Source organism: Paramisgurnus dabryanus, chromosome 11 (genome assembly GCF_030506205.2).
Source record: "Paramisgurnus dabryanus chromosome 11, PD_genome_1.1, whole genome shotgun sequence".
NCBI classification, from domain to species: Eukaryota; Metazoa; Chordata; class Actinopteri; order Cypriniformes; family Cobitidae; genus Paramisgurnus; species Paramisgurnus dabryanus.
This window is the reverse complement of record NC_133347.1, coordinates 24,553,616-24,570,754: the sequence shown is the minus strand read 5'-3', so window position 1 is coordinate 24,570,754 and position 17,139 is coordinate 24,553,616. Positions and strand designations below refer to the sequence as shown.

The window sequence follows — 17,139 nt, the reverse complement described above, 5'->3', positions numbered from 1 at the left end:
TTTTGGTTGGAAAGGTTCATTTAAGAATGCTGCATTTATTTATCATTTTGTCTTTTTTAGTCACAGAGGAGCCCGCCGTCCCTACATTTGATAGCAACTGGTATGAAGATTATGAATATGGACATGGTACAGTACTGTATATATTACTTTGATGCATCATTGTAAACATAACATGAGAAAAGTTTTGGCCTCTCTTTTGTCATAATAAGAGTTTAAACAGTGGAACATGTCATTTCTTCTCTGAAATAAACACTTTTTAGCTCAACCTTATAATTTTAAAAGCCAAGGTGCCTGTAGATTACAAAGTGCTAAAGAAGAATGAAATGCATCTTTACAAGAAACATTTATTGGGCAAAAGGAATCACTTTTGTGTCTTGTATGTGTGTTTCCACCCAAATATAACAACTAAACGTTACACAAGATAAATTGGCCCTTATCAGAAAAGCTTGGCAGGACTTATTTCAAATAAAGAAAATCCTAGGTCCAAGATTCAATAAAATAATTTCTGTTTAAACTCTAGGAAACAAACACCACATGTTTTTGATTCTGCAGCTAAAGCCTATTTTATTAAATTTAAATTAGGTTTTTTATTTGCTATCTGGCAAATATTGTTGCCTTGGGTCCACATGGTTCCGGATATATTTTAATTTGATCTGATTGCATTCATTCCCAATCAACTTCAAGTGTTTTTTTACATATTCAGCGGTGTCCAAACGTCTGGGACCACTATACTTTGTCAGCAGAACATTTGAATTTTATTTATTCATTTTTGCTTTAATGGTGCAGACTTCACACGTTTTCCCAGCATGGTGAGAGAATGATCTTAAGAGTCTGCATCAGTGAAAGCATAGACATTTCTACACTGTTAAAAGTAAAAGTTGGATCAACTTAAAAAATGTATTCAGCCCTAAAAATTGAAGTTCACTTTAAATGAAAAATTTAAATTGAAAATATTTTAGGATTTACCAATTGAAGTAATTTTAGGTTCATCCAATTTTTACTTTTTACAGTGCAATGACTTGGAAATAGTGGACAATCTTTTTGTTTTACATTTTTTAAAATTCATTAGATTATTCAATTATGGATTTGCAGTGCACTCTTTGTTTTTAAGAGTTATGTTTTTAGACTTATTTTTAGACTTATACACGTGTGTAAAATGTGTAACACTGAGTCTGTATTTAGTACTGTCGCTTATACTGGCTGTTTGAATTTTGTCAACAGAAAAGAAGCTGGAAGAGAAAGAGAGAATAGACGAAGAGGAAAGAGAAAGAGAGAGAGAAAGAGAAAGAGGGAAAACATATGAAGGTATGTTTAACCTCACATCACATCTGTCCGGCTATGAGTAACCCACTTCTAACCAAAATAAACTTGAATTTGGTTACTTGCTGTTTTTGCCAAAAACTTGTGAGATGAATGATATTCCATCATGTAAGCAAAATCAACAGCGATGACAAGGTGTTTGGTTTCATTTATTTATTTATTTTACTTCATTTATTTTTTTGGGGCTATGGTTAGACATCTATTACATGTTCACTGACAAACCAAATTTCGCCTGGTTTTAGCCTTAGACGTCTGGGCCATGTTTGGACGGTTATTAGATGACTTTTAAATGCAAAATTGCTTCTTCCGTTCCACCTTCAAATTCAAACCATCTGCAATACAAATGTTCATGTGGTTTGTTCTATAACACAGACGGTTTTATATAACACATTTAGCCTAAAAAGTGGTGATGTTGACTTCGTCTCAGTTTTGTCTCTTTCAGCTGCCCGACATGAATTCAACTTTACTCAGTTCAGTTGTGGAAAATTGCTTTTGACAAGCATTTATTTAAAACGGTAAACTCTTGTCTCCATTCCCGTAAATTACAGTGGCCTCAATTCAGATTTCATTAGGGGTGTCTTGTTCCTTGCACTTATCTAAGCTTGCGGAGAACTTGAACTGATTTGATAAACAGGATTTTCTGTGACGGGACACATAAGCGAAAAAGACAGGGATCAGAGTGGGAAAGACATCAAAGAAATGTTTTGAGTTTAAAGGCGGTGTGCATGATTTTTGAAAAACACTTTGGAAAAGGGGGTCTGGCCGAGTACCAAAACACACTTGTAGCCAATCAACAGTAAGGGGCGTGTCTACTAACCGACATCGTTGTCTGGGTTGCGTAAGTGTGGGGCGGCTCTATCAAAAGAAGGTCCAGATTCTATTAGGGTAGTGGCGTGTTTGTTTATGTGATTTCAAACGTCAACATTGGGTTTCATAAATCATGCACCCCGCCTTTAACATAACTTGCTATGTACAATAAATAACTTGCACTTTAGTTTGTAAAGACAAATTGAAATTACATTCTTATTTGCAATCGACATATATAGGTCTTTATTCTGTAAATAAGCCAAAGCATCATAAAGAGTTCAAACGCCAAAATGTGAAGATTGTATTTTTGTAAATTAACTTCAATTGATTGATCTGTACCAGGGGTTTTCAAACTTTTTTGTCAGCCGAACCCTTCTTGACCTAAATTCTGAAGTATTGTGAATAGTTTATTATATTTGTCAAAATTTTTGAAAGAATCCAGGGTCAAAATATTTGGTGTTGAATGTTTCACTTCAGACTGGAATAATACATCAATAATCAAGACTTCCTGAATATTAATGTTTAGTTTAAATGTTAAAGTTTATGTGTAATAATTTGCTTCCTTAGAGCCCAAGTGGCGCGAGGAAGAGGAGAAAGAAGCAGAAAGGATAAAGAAACCACGCGTGTACAAAGACCCCAAGAGTGAGTCATGTTCAAGCACTGTTTTGTTCTTCTACTGCAGTGTTTCCCAATTCTGGTCCTCAAGTACCCCCTTCCAAAAAGTTTTAGATGTCTCCTTATTTAAAACACCTGACAGGAGACATCTAAAACTTTCTGAGGACCAGGATTGGGAAACACTGCTCTACTGAGAGAGTATGATAAATAAATATGCTGTACTACAAACTAAAATGAATTTTATTTCAGATTGCCAAGTTAGCCTTGGTTGATATGTAGAGCATCTGGTTATTTAATAAAAAAATCATATTGTCATACTTAGTCAAAACATGATCATTTATATAACAGTACTTAGGTAACAGAATATCAATGCTTTCCCATGTTTTTATTCAGTTCTGGCTGCAGAAAAGCCCAAATATGTTCCTTAAAGCAAAGCCAAGGCAATCACATTTTTTTTTTTTTATATTCTGTTTGTAGACTCTTAAATATCAAGAAAACATGAGAGTAACTTAATGAAGCAAATGAAGTTTAACTGAAAAGTAGACTGTAACTCAAGTATTTTTGTGTTAAAGACCTTTGCTGTTTTTAAATAATTGCAGGTGTCGAATTCGACCAAATCCATGCGGCAATTCCACAGCTGCTTCCTTTCAAAGGAAGCTTGCAGAAATTCCAAATGTCCTCCTTGCTCATGAAACAGATGCATACATGTGATCTTACTTCTTCAGGCACATTACTCTAAGACAAAACAAGCAGTAAAAAAAGAGTTTTAATGAAAAAATACAGATCATTACTACTGTATTTTCTTTTGTTAGCATACTGTCTAAACAGCAAAAATAATTAATAAAAAAAAATTAAATCATGCTGACATGACTTTTTTAAATTTTTAATAAGAATAATAAAACTACTGCAGCTTAAGAGATTTTGACATTGGGTCAAACAGGGACAAACCCAGCTGCTGGGTTAAATTAACCCAGAAAATCTTTATATTTGACCCAACAATGGCCCAGTTTTGGTGTAAAGCAACCCAGCCTACACGTTAAATGACAACCCAGCAGGTTGAATGTATTGACAAGTTTAACAGTAAAAACAAAAGTGGGTCTCTTTTATTAACATTTCTTTTCTGTTTTGTTATGTCTCTGTCAGTATGTCCTCCTCTGGGGATGGAGTCTCATCGCATCGACAATGACCAGCTACTAACTTCCTCTGTTTACCAACTTCGCTATGGGCCCAGCAGAGCTCGTCTGAATATTCAGGTATGTCATTTTTAATCTCACAATAAAAATGAATTAAATTGAAACATTATGGGACATTTTCCCAGGCAGGTTTTAATTCAGGTCAGCCTTTAGATAAATATGGACGTTAAAGTAGTTTTTACAAACATACCTTACAAAAAACTATACAGGTGTACGTCTTTTTTTATTAAGACAGCTCAAACATGCATTTTAGTCTGGGACTAGGATAAGAGATGTGGGTGTGCTTGTTAAAAAAATAGCTCACCAAGAAATAAATATTAGCCTGTATTTTACTCACCCTCAAGCCATCCTAGGTCACGGTGTATGACTTTCTTTTTTCAACCAAACACAGTCTGGGTTATATTAAATAATATCCGGCCTCTTCATGCGTTATAATGCCATTGGATAGTGTCCCATTTTAAATGTTCTCTGAAGTAAAGCAATAGGGTTTTGTAAGGTTGGGTCATAGGTCAGCCTTACAACTAAAAATATCTGAAAAGATCCAGGATATAATTTCAAATAACTCTGACTGTGTTTGGCTGAAATTAGAAAGTCATATAGGATGGCTTGAGGATGAGTTAAATATGGGCTGATTTTTATTTTGGGGTGAACTATTGCTTTAATCTAACAGGCATCTGGAAATGAAGATGATTTGAATGGTGGGGCGTGGTGTGCTAACGCGGAAGATAAGATCCATTGGATTGAACTGGACGCTCGGACGCTGACAGAGTTCACTGGGGTCATCACTCAGGGTCGAGACGACCCTATAGAGTAAGACAAAAATATGTGTTACTTTGATGCTTAGAGTCCCTCTGTGGTGAAAATCAAATATTTATTGTTGTTTATATGTCTATGTTTTCAGTATGTTTTAAGACAAACCATATGCAAATTCATCATTCAGCACCATTGCTTAGTATTTTCTCCATAAACTTGGAGTTTTCCAAAGTCCGCAGTCTAAGATCGCTTTGGTTTCCTACGTCACAAAAAGAGTAAAGGAGGGGACTAATTTGCATATTCATAGATCCACGTATACTAAATGAGCAAGGGTGTAGAGTTACATTTAAGCTGTTTAAAAGCATGAAAAAATTACTGTCACATAAACAACTTTTACATATGTTATGATGATGCTCAAATATGAGATTTAAATGATAAAATTACAGACTACAGGGGGAGGAAAAGTAAAACATATTTTTCTGCAGTATTATCAAGCAAGGAAATTAAATGGGTCAACAAAGTTTATTGCAAACCAATGCACTGAATTCTTGCTTGTGTTTGTACAGTCTAAGCATTTTCTGTATTGTTTCAATCTTTCAGGAGTGATTATGTGTCTTCATATCATGTGGCCTTTAGTAACGACAGCAGAGAGTGGACTGTTCTCGATGATGGATATGCCGAATGGGTTGGTTGCCAGATTCACGCACAGAAGGCTTCTTGTGCAACAAAAAACTTAAATATTATTTGTCTGTATTGTCATAAGGTAACAATTTACTGACAATCAGTTTTTTCTCTTTTTTCTCTGCTCTCTATGGTTAGTTGTTCTTTGCTAACTCAGATAAAAGCACTCCAGTATTGTCTCAGTTTATGGAGCCGGTTGCGGCACGTTATATCCGCATCTTGCCGCAGAGCTGGAACGGCACCATGTGTATGAGAATGGAGGTTTTGGGCTGCCCTGTTCCAGGTGAGAAACTGAATTTAAAATGTAGGTGATAGTTTACCAAGAAATGTAAATGTTCTCACCCTCAGGACAGATTTTTTTAAACAGTTTAAACAGATTTTCGCTGAAATTGCAGTCCTTGGTGATTCATAAAATGCAAATCCTCACGTTTTTGAGATTATAAAAGCAGATACAGGCAATATGAATTTAATGTTCCTGCTCAGCCAGGACCGTCTGCCTAATGTTATAGTTTACTGGTAATAATGTTTGTACAATGTTCAGTTTCTTGCACAAACTGGGTGTTTGCTTCATGAGACCTCAATATATCATCATTTTGTGCCTGGTTGGGGGATTTGGTTTCTATATTTCTCAATATTCTCTATTTGCTTAGATTCTCTGAGCCAATACCAAAGTCTGAATGAGGTGACGCCCCGAGATGACCTGGACTATACATATCACAACTACCTTGATATGGAGAAGGTAAGAGCGGATGCCTGTAATATAAACACATGATGAACGGCAGGACCATGAACTGAAATAAAAATGTTAATTTAAACAATACTGAAGAAAATATATGTTGAGCTTCCCCGTGCAGAACTCATTGCAGTGGTGCAATGCTGAGGTGTTCAAAATTCTGATGTTTTAAAAGATGCTACAAAAGGTTCTTCACAGCAATGCCATATAGAGGAACCATTTTTGGCTTTCCAAAGAACCATTCAGTCAAAAAAACATTTATCCACAATAAAGACCCCTTTGTGGAACGGATTTAAAGGTTGTTACAGCCAAAACGGTTCTTCTATGACATCTTTATTTGTAATTTGTGTATGTGGTAGCAAGATTTTTCAGGGTGGTTGCTGGATTTGGTATCTGTACAACTGTAAACATATCACCTGTGTTTTCCCCTGCTGTGACAGCTGATGAAATCTGTCTCTGATGAGTGTCCCAACATCACCAGATTCTACAGTCTGGGCAAGAGCTTTAAAGGTCATGAGATTTACGCTATGGAGATAACTGATAACCCTGGGAAGCATGAAACAGGTAAGAAACATTCAAATAAGTTTAGGAGACACAATATTATTGCCAGTTACAATTACATACCTGCACAGGCACAAGATCTGGGCTCGTATTCATGAATAATCTTTGTGTATGCTTTTTGCAATGGTGTGTTTGGAATATAAACTAAAGCTCAGCTTTGAGACAAATTTAAAGATGCTTATTTATTCATAAAATTATGTCCTTGTTGGTGTCAAATGACCTCTGCCAGTGATCTAACTTTTCTTTGTGAGCTTAGAATTTCTTCTCTTTATTTACATTAAACGGGTAAATCCAAGGAGGCTTTCAAGTCGTTTCGCCGTATTGATAAACTATAATAGCAGAGAGGGACAAAAAGCACTAGCCTGCCAACGCGTTTCCACAATGTGTTTTCATTCAGAACACGTGAACTAGCTGAAACGGACAAATGAGATCAAGCGAGGCGCTAGAGAGCACTGTTCGTTTGAATGAAAAATACAATTTCACCACTAGATGGGGGGAAATCCTGCTTACAGTCCCTATAAAAATCCTAAGTTCAAATATAGAAAGTTTGGAGGCCGGTCATTTGCCGTCCAGGGGCCAAAGCTGTGGAATACACTTCCAGCACACCTACAATACGAAGCATCACTGTGCTGAGTGCAGTTAAAAACATTTATTCATACAAGCTTTTAACACGTAGCCTCTGATTCGAATGCTATTTTATGTACAGTTGTGTTGTTATATTCTGTTGTCTATTGATAATTTTACTGGAAAGCACCTTGTGCTCCTTTTGGTTGTTGTAAGGTGCTTTAAAAACAAACAAAAAAATTTGATTGATTGATTGAAAAATGTAGTCAATGTATGCTTTATTGTTTTTATATGCATTTTTGTTTATTTACCTAAAACCAAGATTCCCTAATATGCTGTGGTTTGCCTTTTTGCCAAACTATTTTGTCCAATAAATACCTTAAAGTTTAGTGTTTTGGACATATTTCAATCTACTGTAACCTGAGGCAGCATTAAAAGCAAATACTGTACAAATCCCCATCTTTTGGGCACTAATGTATCTCAGTTTAACCGAAATGTATCTTAAATCAACTAAAAGGACGTGAGCATGTTCTAGTTGATGTTTAATAAAATGTTATTATGTCCCTTCAGGAGAGCCAGAGTTCAGATACACAGCAGGTTTTCATGGGAATGAAGTTCTGGGTCGAGAGCTTCTCCTGATGCTCATGCAGTACCTGTGTAAAGAGTATAAAGATGGTAACCCTCGAGTACGCCACCTGGTGGATGAGACCAGAATTCATCTGGTGCCTTCAGTCAATCCTGATGGCCATGAGAAAGCTTTAGAGAAGGTGTGATCTTATGCATTTCTACAGTACAAAGCATAAAAAGCATAAAAATTTGCTTTGGTTTGTTTGTGGCATTTACAAATGTATTTTTTGTCTTGTACAGGGTTCAGAGTTGGGCAGTTGGACTTTAGGGCACTGGACTGAAGATGGCCATGACGTCTTCCAGAACTTTCCAGACCTTAATAACATCCTCTGGGATGCACAGGATGCCGGCATGGTGCCCAAACTAACACCGAATCACCATGTGCCCGTCCCTGAAGGTTATCTCTCAGGCAATGGATCCGTAAGTAAAGAAATACTACTGTTTTAGTGACGCACGGTAATCTTATCGCTTGTATACAACAAGAGTTGGGCAAACTAACTAGACTAGTACTGTAACTGATATTTGTGTTGCACCACTTATTCAGATTGCAGTTGAGACTCTTGCCCTCATCACCTGGATGGAGAGCCACCCATTCGTGCTCGGTGCCAACCTGCAGGGTGGTGAGAGACTGGTCACGTACCCCTTTGACATGCGCCGTCTAACCAAGGAGTCTGAGGAGAAAGAGAAAAAGCTGAACTCTAGATCAAACAGACGTAAACGACAATACGAGGAAGAAGAGGAAGAAGAACCCAACCCTTACCTTCACATCGGTTACCATCAGGAGGGCTACGGCAGCCCTCGGGAAAGCAACCCTTATCATCAAGAGAACTATGGGTATCATCAAGAAAGTTATGGGTACAACCATGAGAATCAAGGTTATCGTGAGGAGAACCAAGGGTATTACGAGGAAAACCGAGGGTATCACGAAGAGAATCGGGGGTATCACGAGGAGAATCGTGGGTATCCCGAGGAGAATCAGGGGTATCCCGAGGAGAATCAGAGATATCACGAGGAGAATCGGGAGTACCACCACTCTGAAGGCTACCAGGATGGATCTCAAGAAAGATATTCAGAGGGCTATAGGGAGGGATATGGAGACGCTGAACCAGAGGAGGAGATCAGGGTCATCGAGGATCAGTCTTTGTTCCGCTGGTTGGCCATATCTTACGCCTCTACACACCGGACCATGACTCATACCCATCAGGGAGGTTGCCATACTAGTAATGACCCAACAGGTGGGATGGGAATTGTCAACCGTGCCAAGTGGAAGCCCATCCCAGGAAGTGAGCATTCTTAAAACTGAGGCTTTGTTTAAATATATGCTTGAAATCTAATAGCAAGAATGTGCATGAAATCTGATGCCTCCAGATACAAACAACTAAATGATGACATCATGAATTAAAAAGTTATCAGCTGATATATTTTAAAAGCTGTTCCTGTCTCTTCTTTAAAAGGTATGAATGATTTCAGCTACCTACATACAAACTGTTTCGAGCTGTCGGTTTTCCTGGGCTGTGATAAGTTTCCACATCAGAGCGAGCTTTTGAGAGAGTGGGAATATAACAGAGAGGCTCTGCTTACCTTCATGACTCAGGTGAGCCAAGACCGAAAAACATTACAGGACATGATACCCAGCAACTGTTCAATAACCATTAATAAAGAAATATGCTTTAACAGATCTGACCCAGCTCTGACAAGCTCTGAATGCTTCACATTAACCACTGACCTTTTCTCAGGTGCATCGAGGAATTAAGGGCGTTGTGAGGGATAAAGAGGGAAATCCTATTCCCAATGCCACAGTGTCTGTGGAGGAAATTAATCATGATGTCAGGACAGGTGAGATGTCTGCTGTATTTCTCAAATACCTCCACAATGTTGACAGGTGAATTTTTTTACATTATAAATGTAACTGTAAATATAGTTTTTTGACCTTTAAAGGGGAGATTTCACAGGACTTCTTCAAGATGTCAAATAAATCTTTGGTGTCCCCAGAGTATGTATGTGAAGTTTTAGCTCAAAATATCATATAGATAATTATTATAGCATTTTAAAATTGACACTTTGTAGGTGAGGGCAAAAATGTGCCGTTTTGGGTGTGTCCTTTCAAATGTAAATGAGCTGATCTCTGCACTAAATGGCAGTGCTGTGGTTGTATAGTGCAGATTGAGGGGTGGTATTATCTCCTTCTGACATCACAAGGGGAGCCAAATTTCAATGACCTATTTTTTCACATGCTTGCAGAGAATGGAAAAACATGATAAATGTCCCCTTTAAAAACATCAAAATTCAGACTTAAATGTCCCCTAATATGAGAAATACAGTTTTATATCTTGTTTAAACACAATTGTGTGTTGTGAACCCAACTACCCCATAATGATAAAAATCTGCCCACTTCTTTTTATTTATCCCCGTAAAACCACAACAGTCTTATGAGACAAACTGTTTGTGTTTTCTAAGCAAACTGATGTCACTTTGCACAGGCCCCGCCCACAAACATCTAAAGAACACAGTTAGGTCTTTAAGGAATCATTTTCTCACTCTCATGTGTCACAAACCTGTATACATTTCTTTATTTTGATGAACACAAATTAAGATATTTTGAGGAATGTTTTTAACGAAACGCCCAGTTTCACTCCCATAGTAGGATAAAAGAACTCTATAGAAGCAAATGGGGCTTATGAACAGTTCCTCAAAATATCCTCAAACATTCCTCAAAATATCTTCCTTCATGTTCATCAGAATAAAGACATGTATACAGGTTTGTAACAACATGAGGGTGAGTAAATAATGACAGGATTTTTTTTTTGGGTGAACTTACCCTTTAATTTTTAGTATTTTAAATCTTCTTTACATAATTCATTATCACCATTCATTATTAAAAACAATGAAGTAAGGTGATTGTCTTAATAAAAACGATGTCCTTTGGTATATAAGCAGCAGCTCATTTGTATTTAAAAAAACACAGTACTTTTTCTGTAAACTTATAAAAATTGGCCTTTACAACATGGTATAATAAACAATCTATAGTATTTGAATCTGAAACTTCACAGGCAGATTCTGAGGACACCAATATTTCATCTTGAACAATTGCCATATAAGGTGATCTTTAATGTATGGTGATAACATTATCATAAAGAAACAAACCTAATATATGATTCATGCAAGCGAAATATCTGACTACCCTTCAAAATATAATTTTTTTAAATAATTTCTTATAGAGTATGTTTTTTTAGTAAAATAACAAATAATTCTTAAATCAAGATCTACACTGTAAAAAAACTTTGCTGCCTTAAAAGTTTTTGTTAAATCAACTCAGATTTACAAGTCATGTCAACAGAAATTAGTTGTCACAACTTATAAAATATAGTTGAGAAAAGTCAACTTAAATTTACAAGTTATAACAACTCACCTGTAGTTATAACAACTCATCTCTAGTCAAAATAAATAATAGTAAGTTGAAATGACTTGTAAATCCGAGTTGATTCAACAAAAAATTTTAAGGAAGCAAAGTATTTTTTACAGTGTACTCATCTACTTGAGAAGCGAAAACATTTAGAGATAAAAAATCCAGTTTTTATCAAAATTAAATTAATTCAGAAAAAATATCTGCCGGTGAGAAATTAACTTATTCACTGCATAAAAGTGCAAGTAATTTCAACCTACTATTTTTAGTTTTGCATAACTTATTAGTTTGAATAACTTATAAAAATAAGTTGAAATTGTTTAACTTTAAGTCATTAAAACATATCTTGACATAATTTATTTTTTACAGTGTTAAATAAAGTTGAAACTTGATTAAACATTCAAATGAGATGGTCAGATTTGTTTGGAAAACAATCATTCCCATGCTGATGTTGACCAGCAAATAATGTACAAAAAATATTATAATTAATATATAAGACATAATAAAAATGTGTGTGTGTATATATATGTATGTATGTATGTATGTTTGTTTGTATGTATGTATAGACGAAAAAAGGATAAAAACACAAAAATGTTTTTTCTTTTACTCTAAGGTGAATCTGGTGACTACTGGCGACTTCTGAACCCTGGCGAGTATCGTGTAACGGCCAGAGCTGATGGTTATTCTTCCTCCACCCGACTGTGTGTGGTAGGGTACGATCCAGGTGCAACCTTGTGCAACTTTGATCTTAGCAAGTCAAACTGGGACCGCATCAAGCAGATAATGGCTCTCCACGGCAACAGACCCATCCGGTTGCTAAGCAACGGCAACAGGGGAAGATACGGCAGTAATTCTGAATTCGGCAATCGAATTCCTGACGGAAACCGCGTCGACGCAAACAGGGCCCGTCTCCGGCGGATACGGCTGCAGAGACTCCGTCGTCTACGGCAACAGAGGCTGCTGGCTGCCCAAACGACGCCGCCGCCACCCACCACGACGACCATGATGACCACGACCACAGTTCCGCCTACCACGGAGAGTACAACGCCCTGGTACGACTGGCCCATTGAAGAAATCCCTGAAAAGAGCACAACTCCACGGGAAGAGATTGATCTGATAGATGCACTGGAATACAACTTCAATTACCAGATAGACGATTATTAAAACCAAGTTACGGTTAAAAAATTTAATCCAATGATTGAAGGCCTTTGTAGCCACGATTTCAACTCTACAGTAGGTCGCATAGCATTCAGTGACTGTGAATAGATGTGTAAAGAGTTGGTACATACAGAACCAGAGAATTGTGGGAACTCGACACTAAACTGGAATAGGCACTTTTGAGGAGACACATGATTTTTATTTCAAAACATGAAAGTAGATCCTGTCAAAGCATTCAAAGGTTACAGCATATAATAGCTTTTCAAAGCCTTACTGTAGTGAGATTCACTCTATACTATGCTACTAAAAGTAACAAAGACTTCACATACGACCATCTGTACCACATTCGCTGAATGAAAATGAGAATGTATGTTACAAAAGAAGAGACTTTGTTAACACTTCTTTATCACAAATAAACAACCCATTTGTTAAGACTGCAGGGTCTGCATTCACATTTTCTCAGGTTCAGCGGCCTGAAGTAAAGGACAGTCAGTATCAATTAATAAAGTCTTGTTTATATTTTCACACTGTTGCCATTCGAGACCCTCGATGGTTCAACTTATGAAAGACAAAAGAAGAACAGACATAAAATATTGCTTTATTAAACCTTATTTTAATATTAGTATTAAATACTAGCAGGTATAATAATAAAGCTTGAGTTTTACATATGCTAAACTGCTAATAGTAATTATTCATACAGTAAACTTTAAGGCGTATATTCATTATTTTATAGTTTCATAATGCATATTTTGTATTGCTATTGGTATAAAGCAAGCGTGCCGCACAAGCCCTGAAAAGTGAAGCCAAAACGTCTCGATCGCCCCCCAGTGACTGGTCCCAGTATAGGTCATAAACCCCGCCTCCCCATGTTATTCAATGGGACATGAGACCAACTAAAAAAATTAATTACACTTCAATTATCTTTTTTTCTGAACCTAGTTTCTGTCATTTATTGTAGTTTTTATCACACTGATGCAAATTCAAATGTTTGTTTTTAAAATAAGTTTGTGTTTAGTTAGTTATTTAATGATATAAAAACGGTGGTGTCACGTCATGATTGACAGCTGTGATATCGTGTGATATATGCATTCTGCGAGAGCGAGGGAGGGGTTTTGATTTCGCGGGTCCACTTCCTGCTCACTACTGCGCCAGAGTCGTATAATAATAGAGTTACGACACTCACATAGACGTCCGTTGTAAGAATGGAATGCGGAAGTAACAGCGTTTCATGTAGTGACCGGTAGTGACGCATAGTTCCAAACGCAGCACTGAAGCCCATTCATTTCAATGGCACTTGCTGGTAAATCGATGAAATTACCGTTTCTCTTTACATTTTCGGACATTTCATTAATATAGTCAACAGTGATATTTTATGAACTCTGCTGTAGGTAATGATTTTCGTTAATAATAACTAGTAAAATTTTTATATTTTAATGAGTTGTGTATAATGTGTGAATAATATAGATTTAATGGTTTAATATTTTATTACTGGTGGCCATCTACTTTATACTTATCTTTTTTATATATTACGAGTAACACTAGGGGGCAACAGCGACAAGCTAAATGCCTTATAAGAAAGTCACACTGCTTACAATGCTGCTATGCGTTTCATTGTGTTTGGTAAGTAATACGATGTATCCTCGAAAATCATGTATGATTATATTAACATTTAATGTGTGTACTATAAATACAATTAAATATTAATTTAGTGTGTTTCTGTTATGCTTCACTGTTACAAATAACCGCGTTGGCGATCTTTTTTGTGATTTTAATATAGTAAAAGTGTAGGAATTATGTTTTTAGCAGATTGATAGCCATTTATATAGCCATATTTTGCTACAAAAATAAAAGATAAACTGTGTTGCTGTAGTTGGTATAGATAACCACAGTTATCTTTGGGCCACAATTAACTGTTTATCTTTATTAACTGTTTTACTATATTTACATCACTCCCTAGTAAAAAAAAAACGTTATAAACATAGTAAGTATAGTGATCAATTCACATTACAAGCTAATATTTATCTAAAATAGCTGAAAACCTATGCAAACAGATTGACAGCCCTGCTTGGTTTGGAACTGCAGAACGTTACATGAATCACGTGACCGCACGGCGGCGAGATCAAAGCGTTTCGTAACTCTGTTATTATACGACTCTGTACTGCGCATGACTGGTCCCGAAATCGCTACTGCGCAGACTCAAGACCCAAGATGTCAGCGCCATATCGGGACTCTGGCGGCTTCATTTTTCACCAATGGAAGGGAGCGAACAGGCGTCGTCCATCTTTTTTTACAGTCTATGGTATAAAGCAATGGTTCTCAACTGGGGATTGGGCACTTTCAGCAAACTTCCAAAAAAAAAAAAAACTATTTACTATTTCTTAACATGTTATATTAAAATACTTGTAACCAACAAGTGAAATGCTGAGAACCTAAGCCTAACTTAATTTAAACAACATGTAAAAAAAACAACATAGGGCTCTTTGTCAGTTTTTCATTGGAGTGCCGCAGGGATGACGTATTTTTGTAGGAAGCGGGACACTGGATCTCTCGCTAAAAAGCCCAAATGATTTATCCCATTTTCTTTTGAATTATTGCAAAAATAAGCTTTATTATATCAATAAACAAAAGTTTATAACACTTAGGGACAGTTTCCCGGAAACGGTTTGGATGAATCCAATGCAAGGCCTTAGTTATATTAGGACATTGAAATAGTTTTTACAAATAAACCTTACGAAAAACAATATAAGTTTGCATACTGAAACTAAAGAATGGCACTGATGCGCCAGTACAAGGTGCACCTCAAACATGCATTTTAGTCTGGGACTAGGATAAGCCCTGTCTGGGAAACCGCTCCTTATGAACTTTTATGAATTATAAAGTCAAAATTTGGCTTTTTATTTTCTAGTAACACTTCAATTCAATTCCCATTAACACTACTTTGTATTTATTTGTAAAGATTTAATTGTTGGACAAAATGTGTCATAAACTTTTGGATTATTGCAAAAAATAACCTCTGTGTTTAACAAAAGTCTATAGGAAAAATGAATGGCGCAGTCCCGCTAACTTCCAGGGTTGACAAACAAAAATGTGTCATCCCTGTGGCACTCTATAGACGGTTTCAGCAGTAACAACATAAACAAGCGGCTTTTTTGGTCAACATGTAACTTCTAGGAAACTCTGGTAAGAATAAATAACAACAAAATCTGTTTAAAGTAGTTTATTTATGTAACAAGCAAAATAAACAAGTAGATTACCTAGGAAACCAAAACATTTGTTATTTTCAACGAGGTATTTGTTCAAGAGTCCAGTTTAGCAACTAGTTTCAACTAGTGAAGTTCCGACCAGACACGTAATCACATCACTTGCACGTGCGTCTGATGAAACCGTCTGTAGTGGTATGTGTAGACTGATTCAACATCACACTGGTTTCTACAGAGTATTTTTTTTTCATACTTCTTAAATTTGCTCTTGACAAAAAATCATACATTTAGTCCTACATGTACAGTTTGTCTTGTGAGAAAGGAGCAATATAAATCGCAAGTATACAAAAAACAGAAGAGAACGCATTCACACAGATGTACAGACTTTTAAATCATCTTATCTTGTCTTTCTTTTAGTACACTGGCTTAAGGGAACTTGTACTAAGTTACTCTCAACAGATGTACTGTCAACCCAATATAGCACCAAAGATCTCACACAAAGCCAGGAAAATCATACAGATCACCTAATGTACCTTTTTTTTTTACTGGGGCGATACCCTAATTCTCCATTTTGTACTGTTACAGGTATGCAAAACAATAAATAATAAAACCTTTTTGGGTACATTACGGTACCTTAAGGACCCATTTTGTACCTTTAAAGGTACAGTTTAATGTTTAGTACCCATAATATTTAAATGTAACAAACTGGTCCTTAAAGGTAAAAAATGGGTCCTTAGGGTAATATTGTACCCCCCCCAAAAAAATATATTAAAGAGGTATTGTGATCAGGGTTCCCAGACCTTAGTTAACTTAGTTAAGGATCTTTCAAGGACTTTCCAGGTGCAATGTCCTCAAGTTCATGGACTAAATGTGGTGACACATTTCAGGTGAGAGCAAGGTTACATCGTGTTCCCTTTTAAGATACATTGTTACAGTTCCCTTTCTAGGGAACTCACGCTGCGTCACTGCGGTGACACTTTGGGAACGCGTCCAGGGGTAAGTGCCTCTGAATGTGTATATCATATTCAACCAATGGTGAGGCTTAATGACAAAGACAGGGTGACGCGGGAGCCATCTGAAAATATGCCGAAGATGGCATTACAGGGATGCAGGAAGTATGGCAAGGGAGACACAGCGTCTCCTTCCCTTCTCAGGGAACAACAGTTACATACTTAACCAGAGATGTTTTCATGTTTCAAACACAACTATGCAAAAAAGCATTTTGGTATGAATCAGCATTCGCATACAGAAGATATAAGCATTTAAAGCGAACAGCTTAAAAAGTCTAGAATTTGTATGATATTATCCTACACTAAACAGGGAATAATATGGATTTTTTTACAGTAGATTCAAGCACTTTCAATGACCTGTATATGTATGTAGATTTTCAAAAACTTCCCAGTGCCTTAAATGTTTCCCCCAGATTCACAAACTTTTAAAGGATTTCAAGGACCTGTAGGTACCCTGTGTTATAAGGGAAGCACACAGTTGACGGTACCCATTGAATTCCATCAAGAAAAGGAT

General features: G+C 36.6%; 1 protein-coding gene across 1 annotated transcript in view; it reads left to right on the top strand.

Moving 5' to 3' along the window:
- The window catches only part of aebp1b (AE binding protein 1b), a 31,362-nt gene extending 18,513 nt beyond the window's left edge, over positions 1–12,849 (top strand). Inside the window, exons 10-24 of the mRNA XM_065247538.2 lie at positions 61–126; positions 1,222–1,305; positions 2,695–2,769; positions 3,886–3,995; positions 4,606–4,745; positions 5,289–5,373; positions 5,508–5,652; positions 6,020–6,108; positions 6,543–6,666; positions 7,798–7,994; positions 8,095–8,274; positions 8,399–9,137; positions 9,309–9,448; positions 9,591–9,690; positions 11,871–12,849. Coding sequence (XP_065103610.1) covers positions 61–126; positions 1,222–1,305; positions 2,695–2,769; positions 3,886–3,995; positions 4,606–4,745; positions 5,289–5,373; positions 5,508–5,652; positions 6,020–6,108; positions 6,543–6,666; positions 7,798–7,994; positions 8,095–8,274; positions 8,399–9,137; positions 9,309–9,448; positions 9,591–9,690; positions 11,871–12,421 — 2,825 coding nt within the window. The 3' untranslated portion in view covers positions 12,422–12,849. The remainder of the gene's footprint in view (positions 1–60; positions 127–1,221; positions 1,306–2,694; positions 2,770–3,885; positions 3,996–4,605; positions 4,746–5,288; positions 5,374–5,507; positions 5,653–6,019; positions 6,109–6,542; positions 6,667–7,797; positions 7,995–8,094; positions 8,275–8,398; positions 9,138–9,308; positions 9,449–9,590; positions 9,691–11,870) is intronic.
- The last annotated feature ends 4,290 nt before the right edge of the window (positions 12,850–17,139 follow it).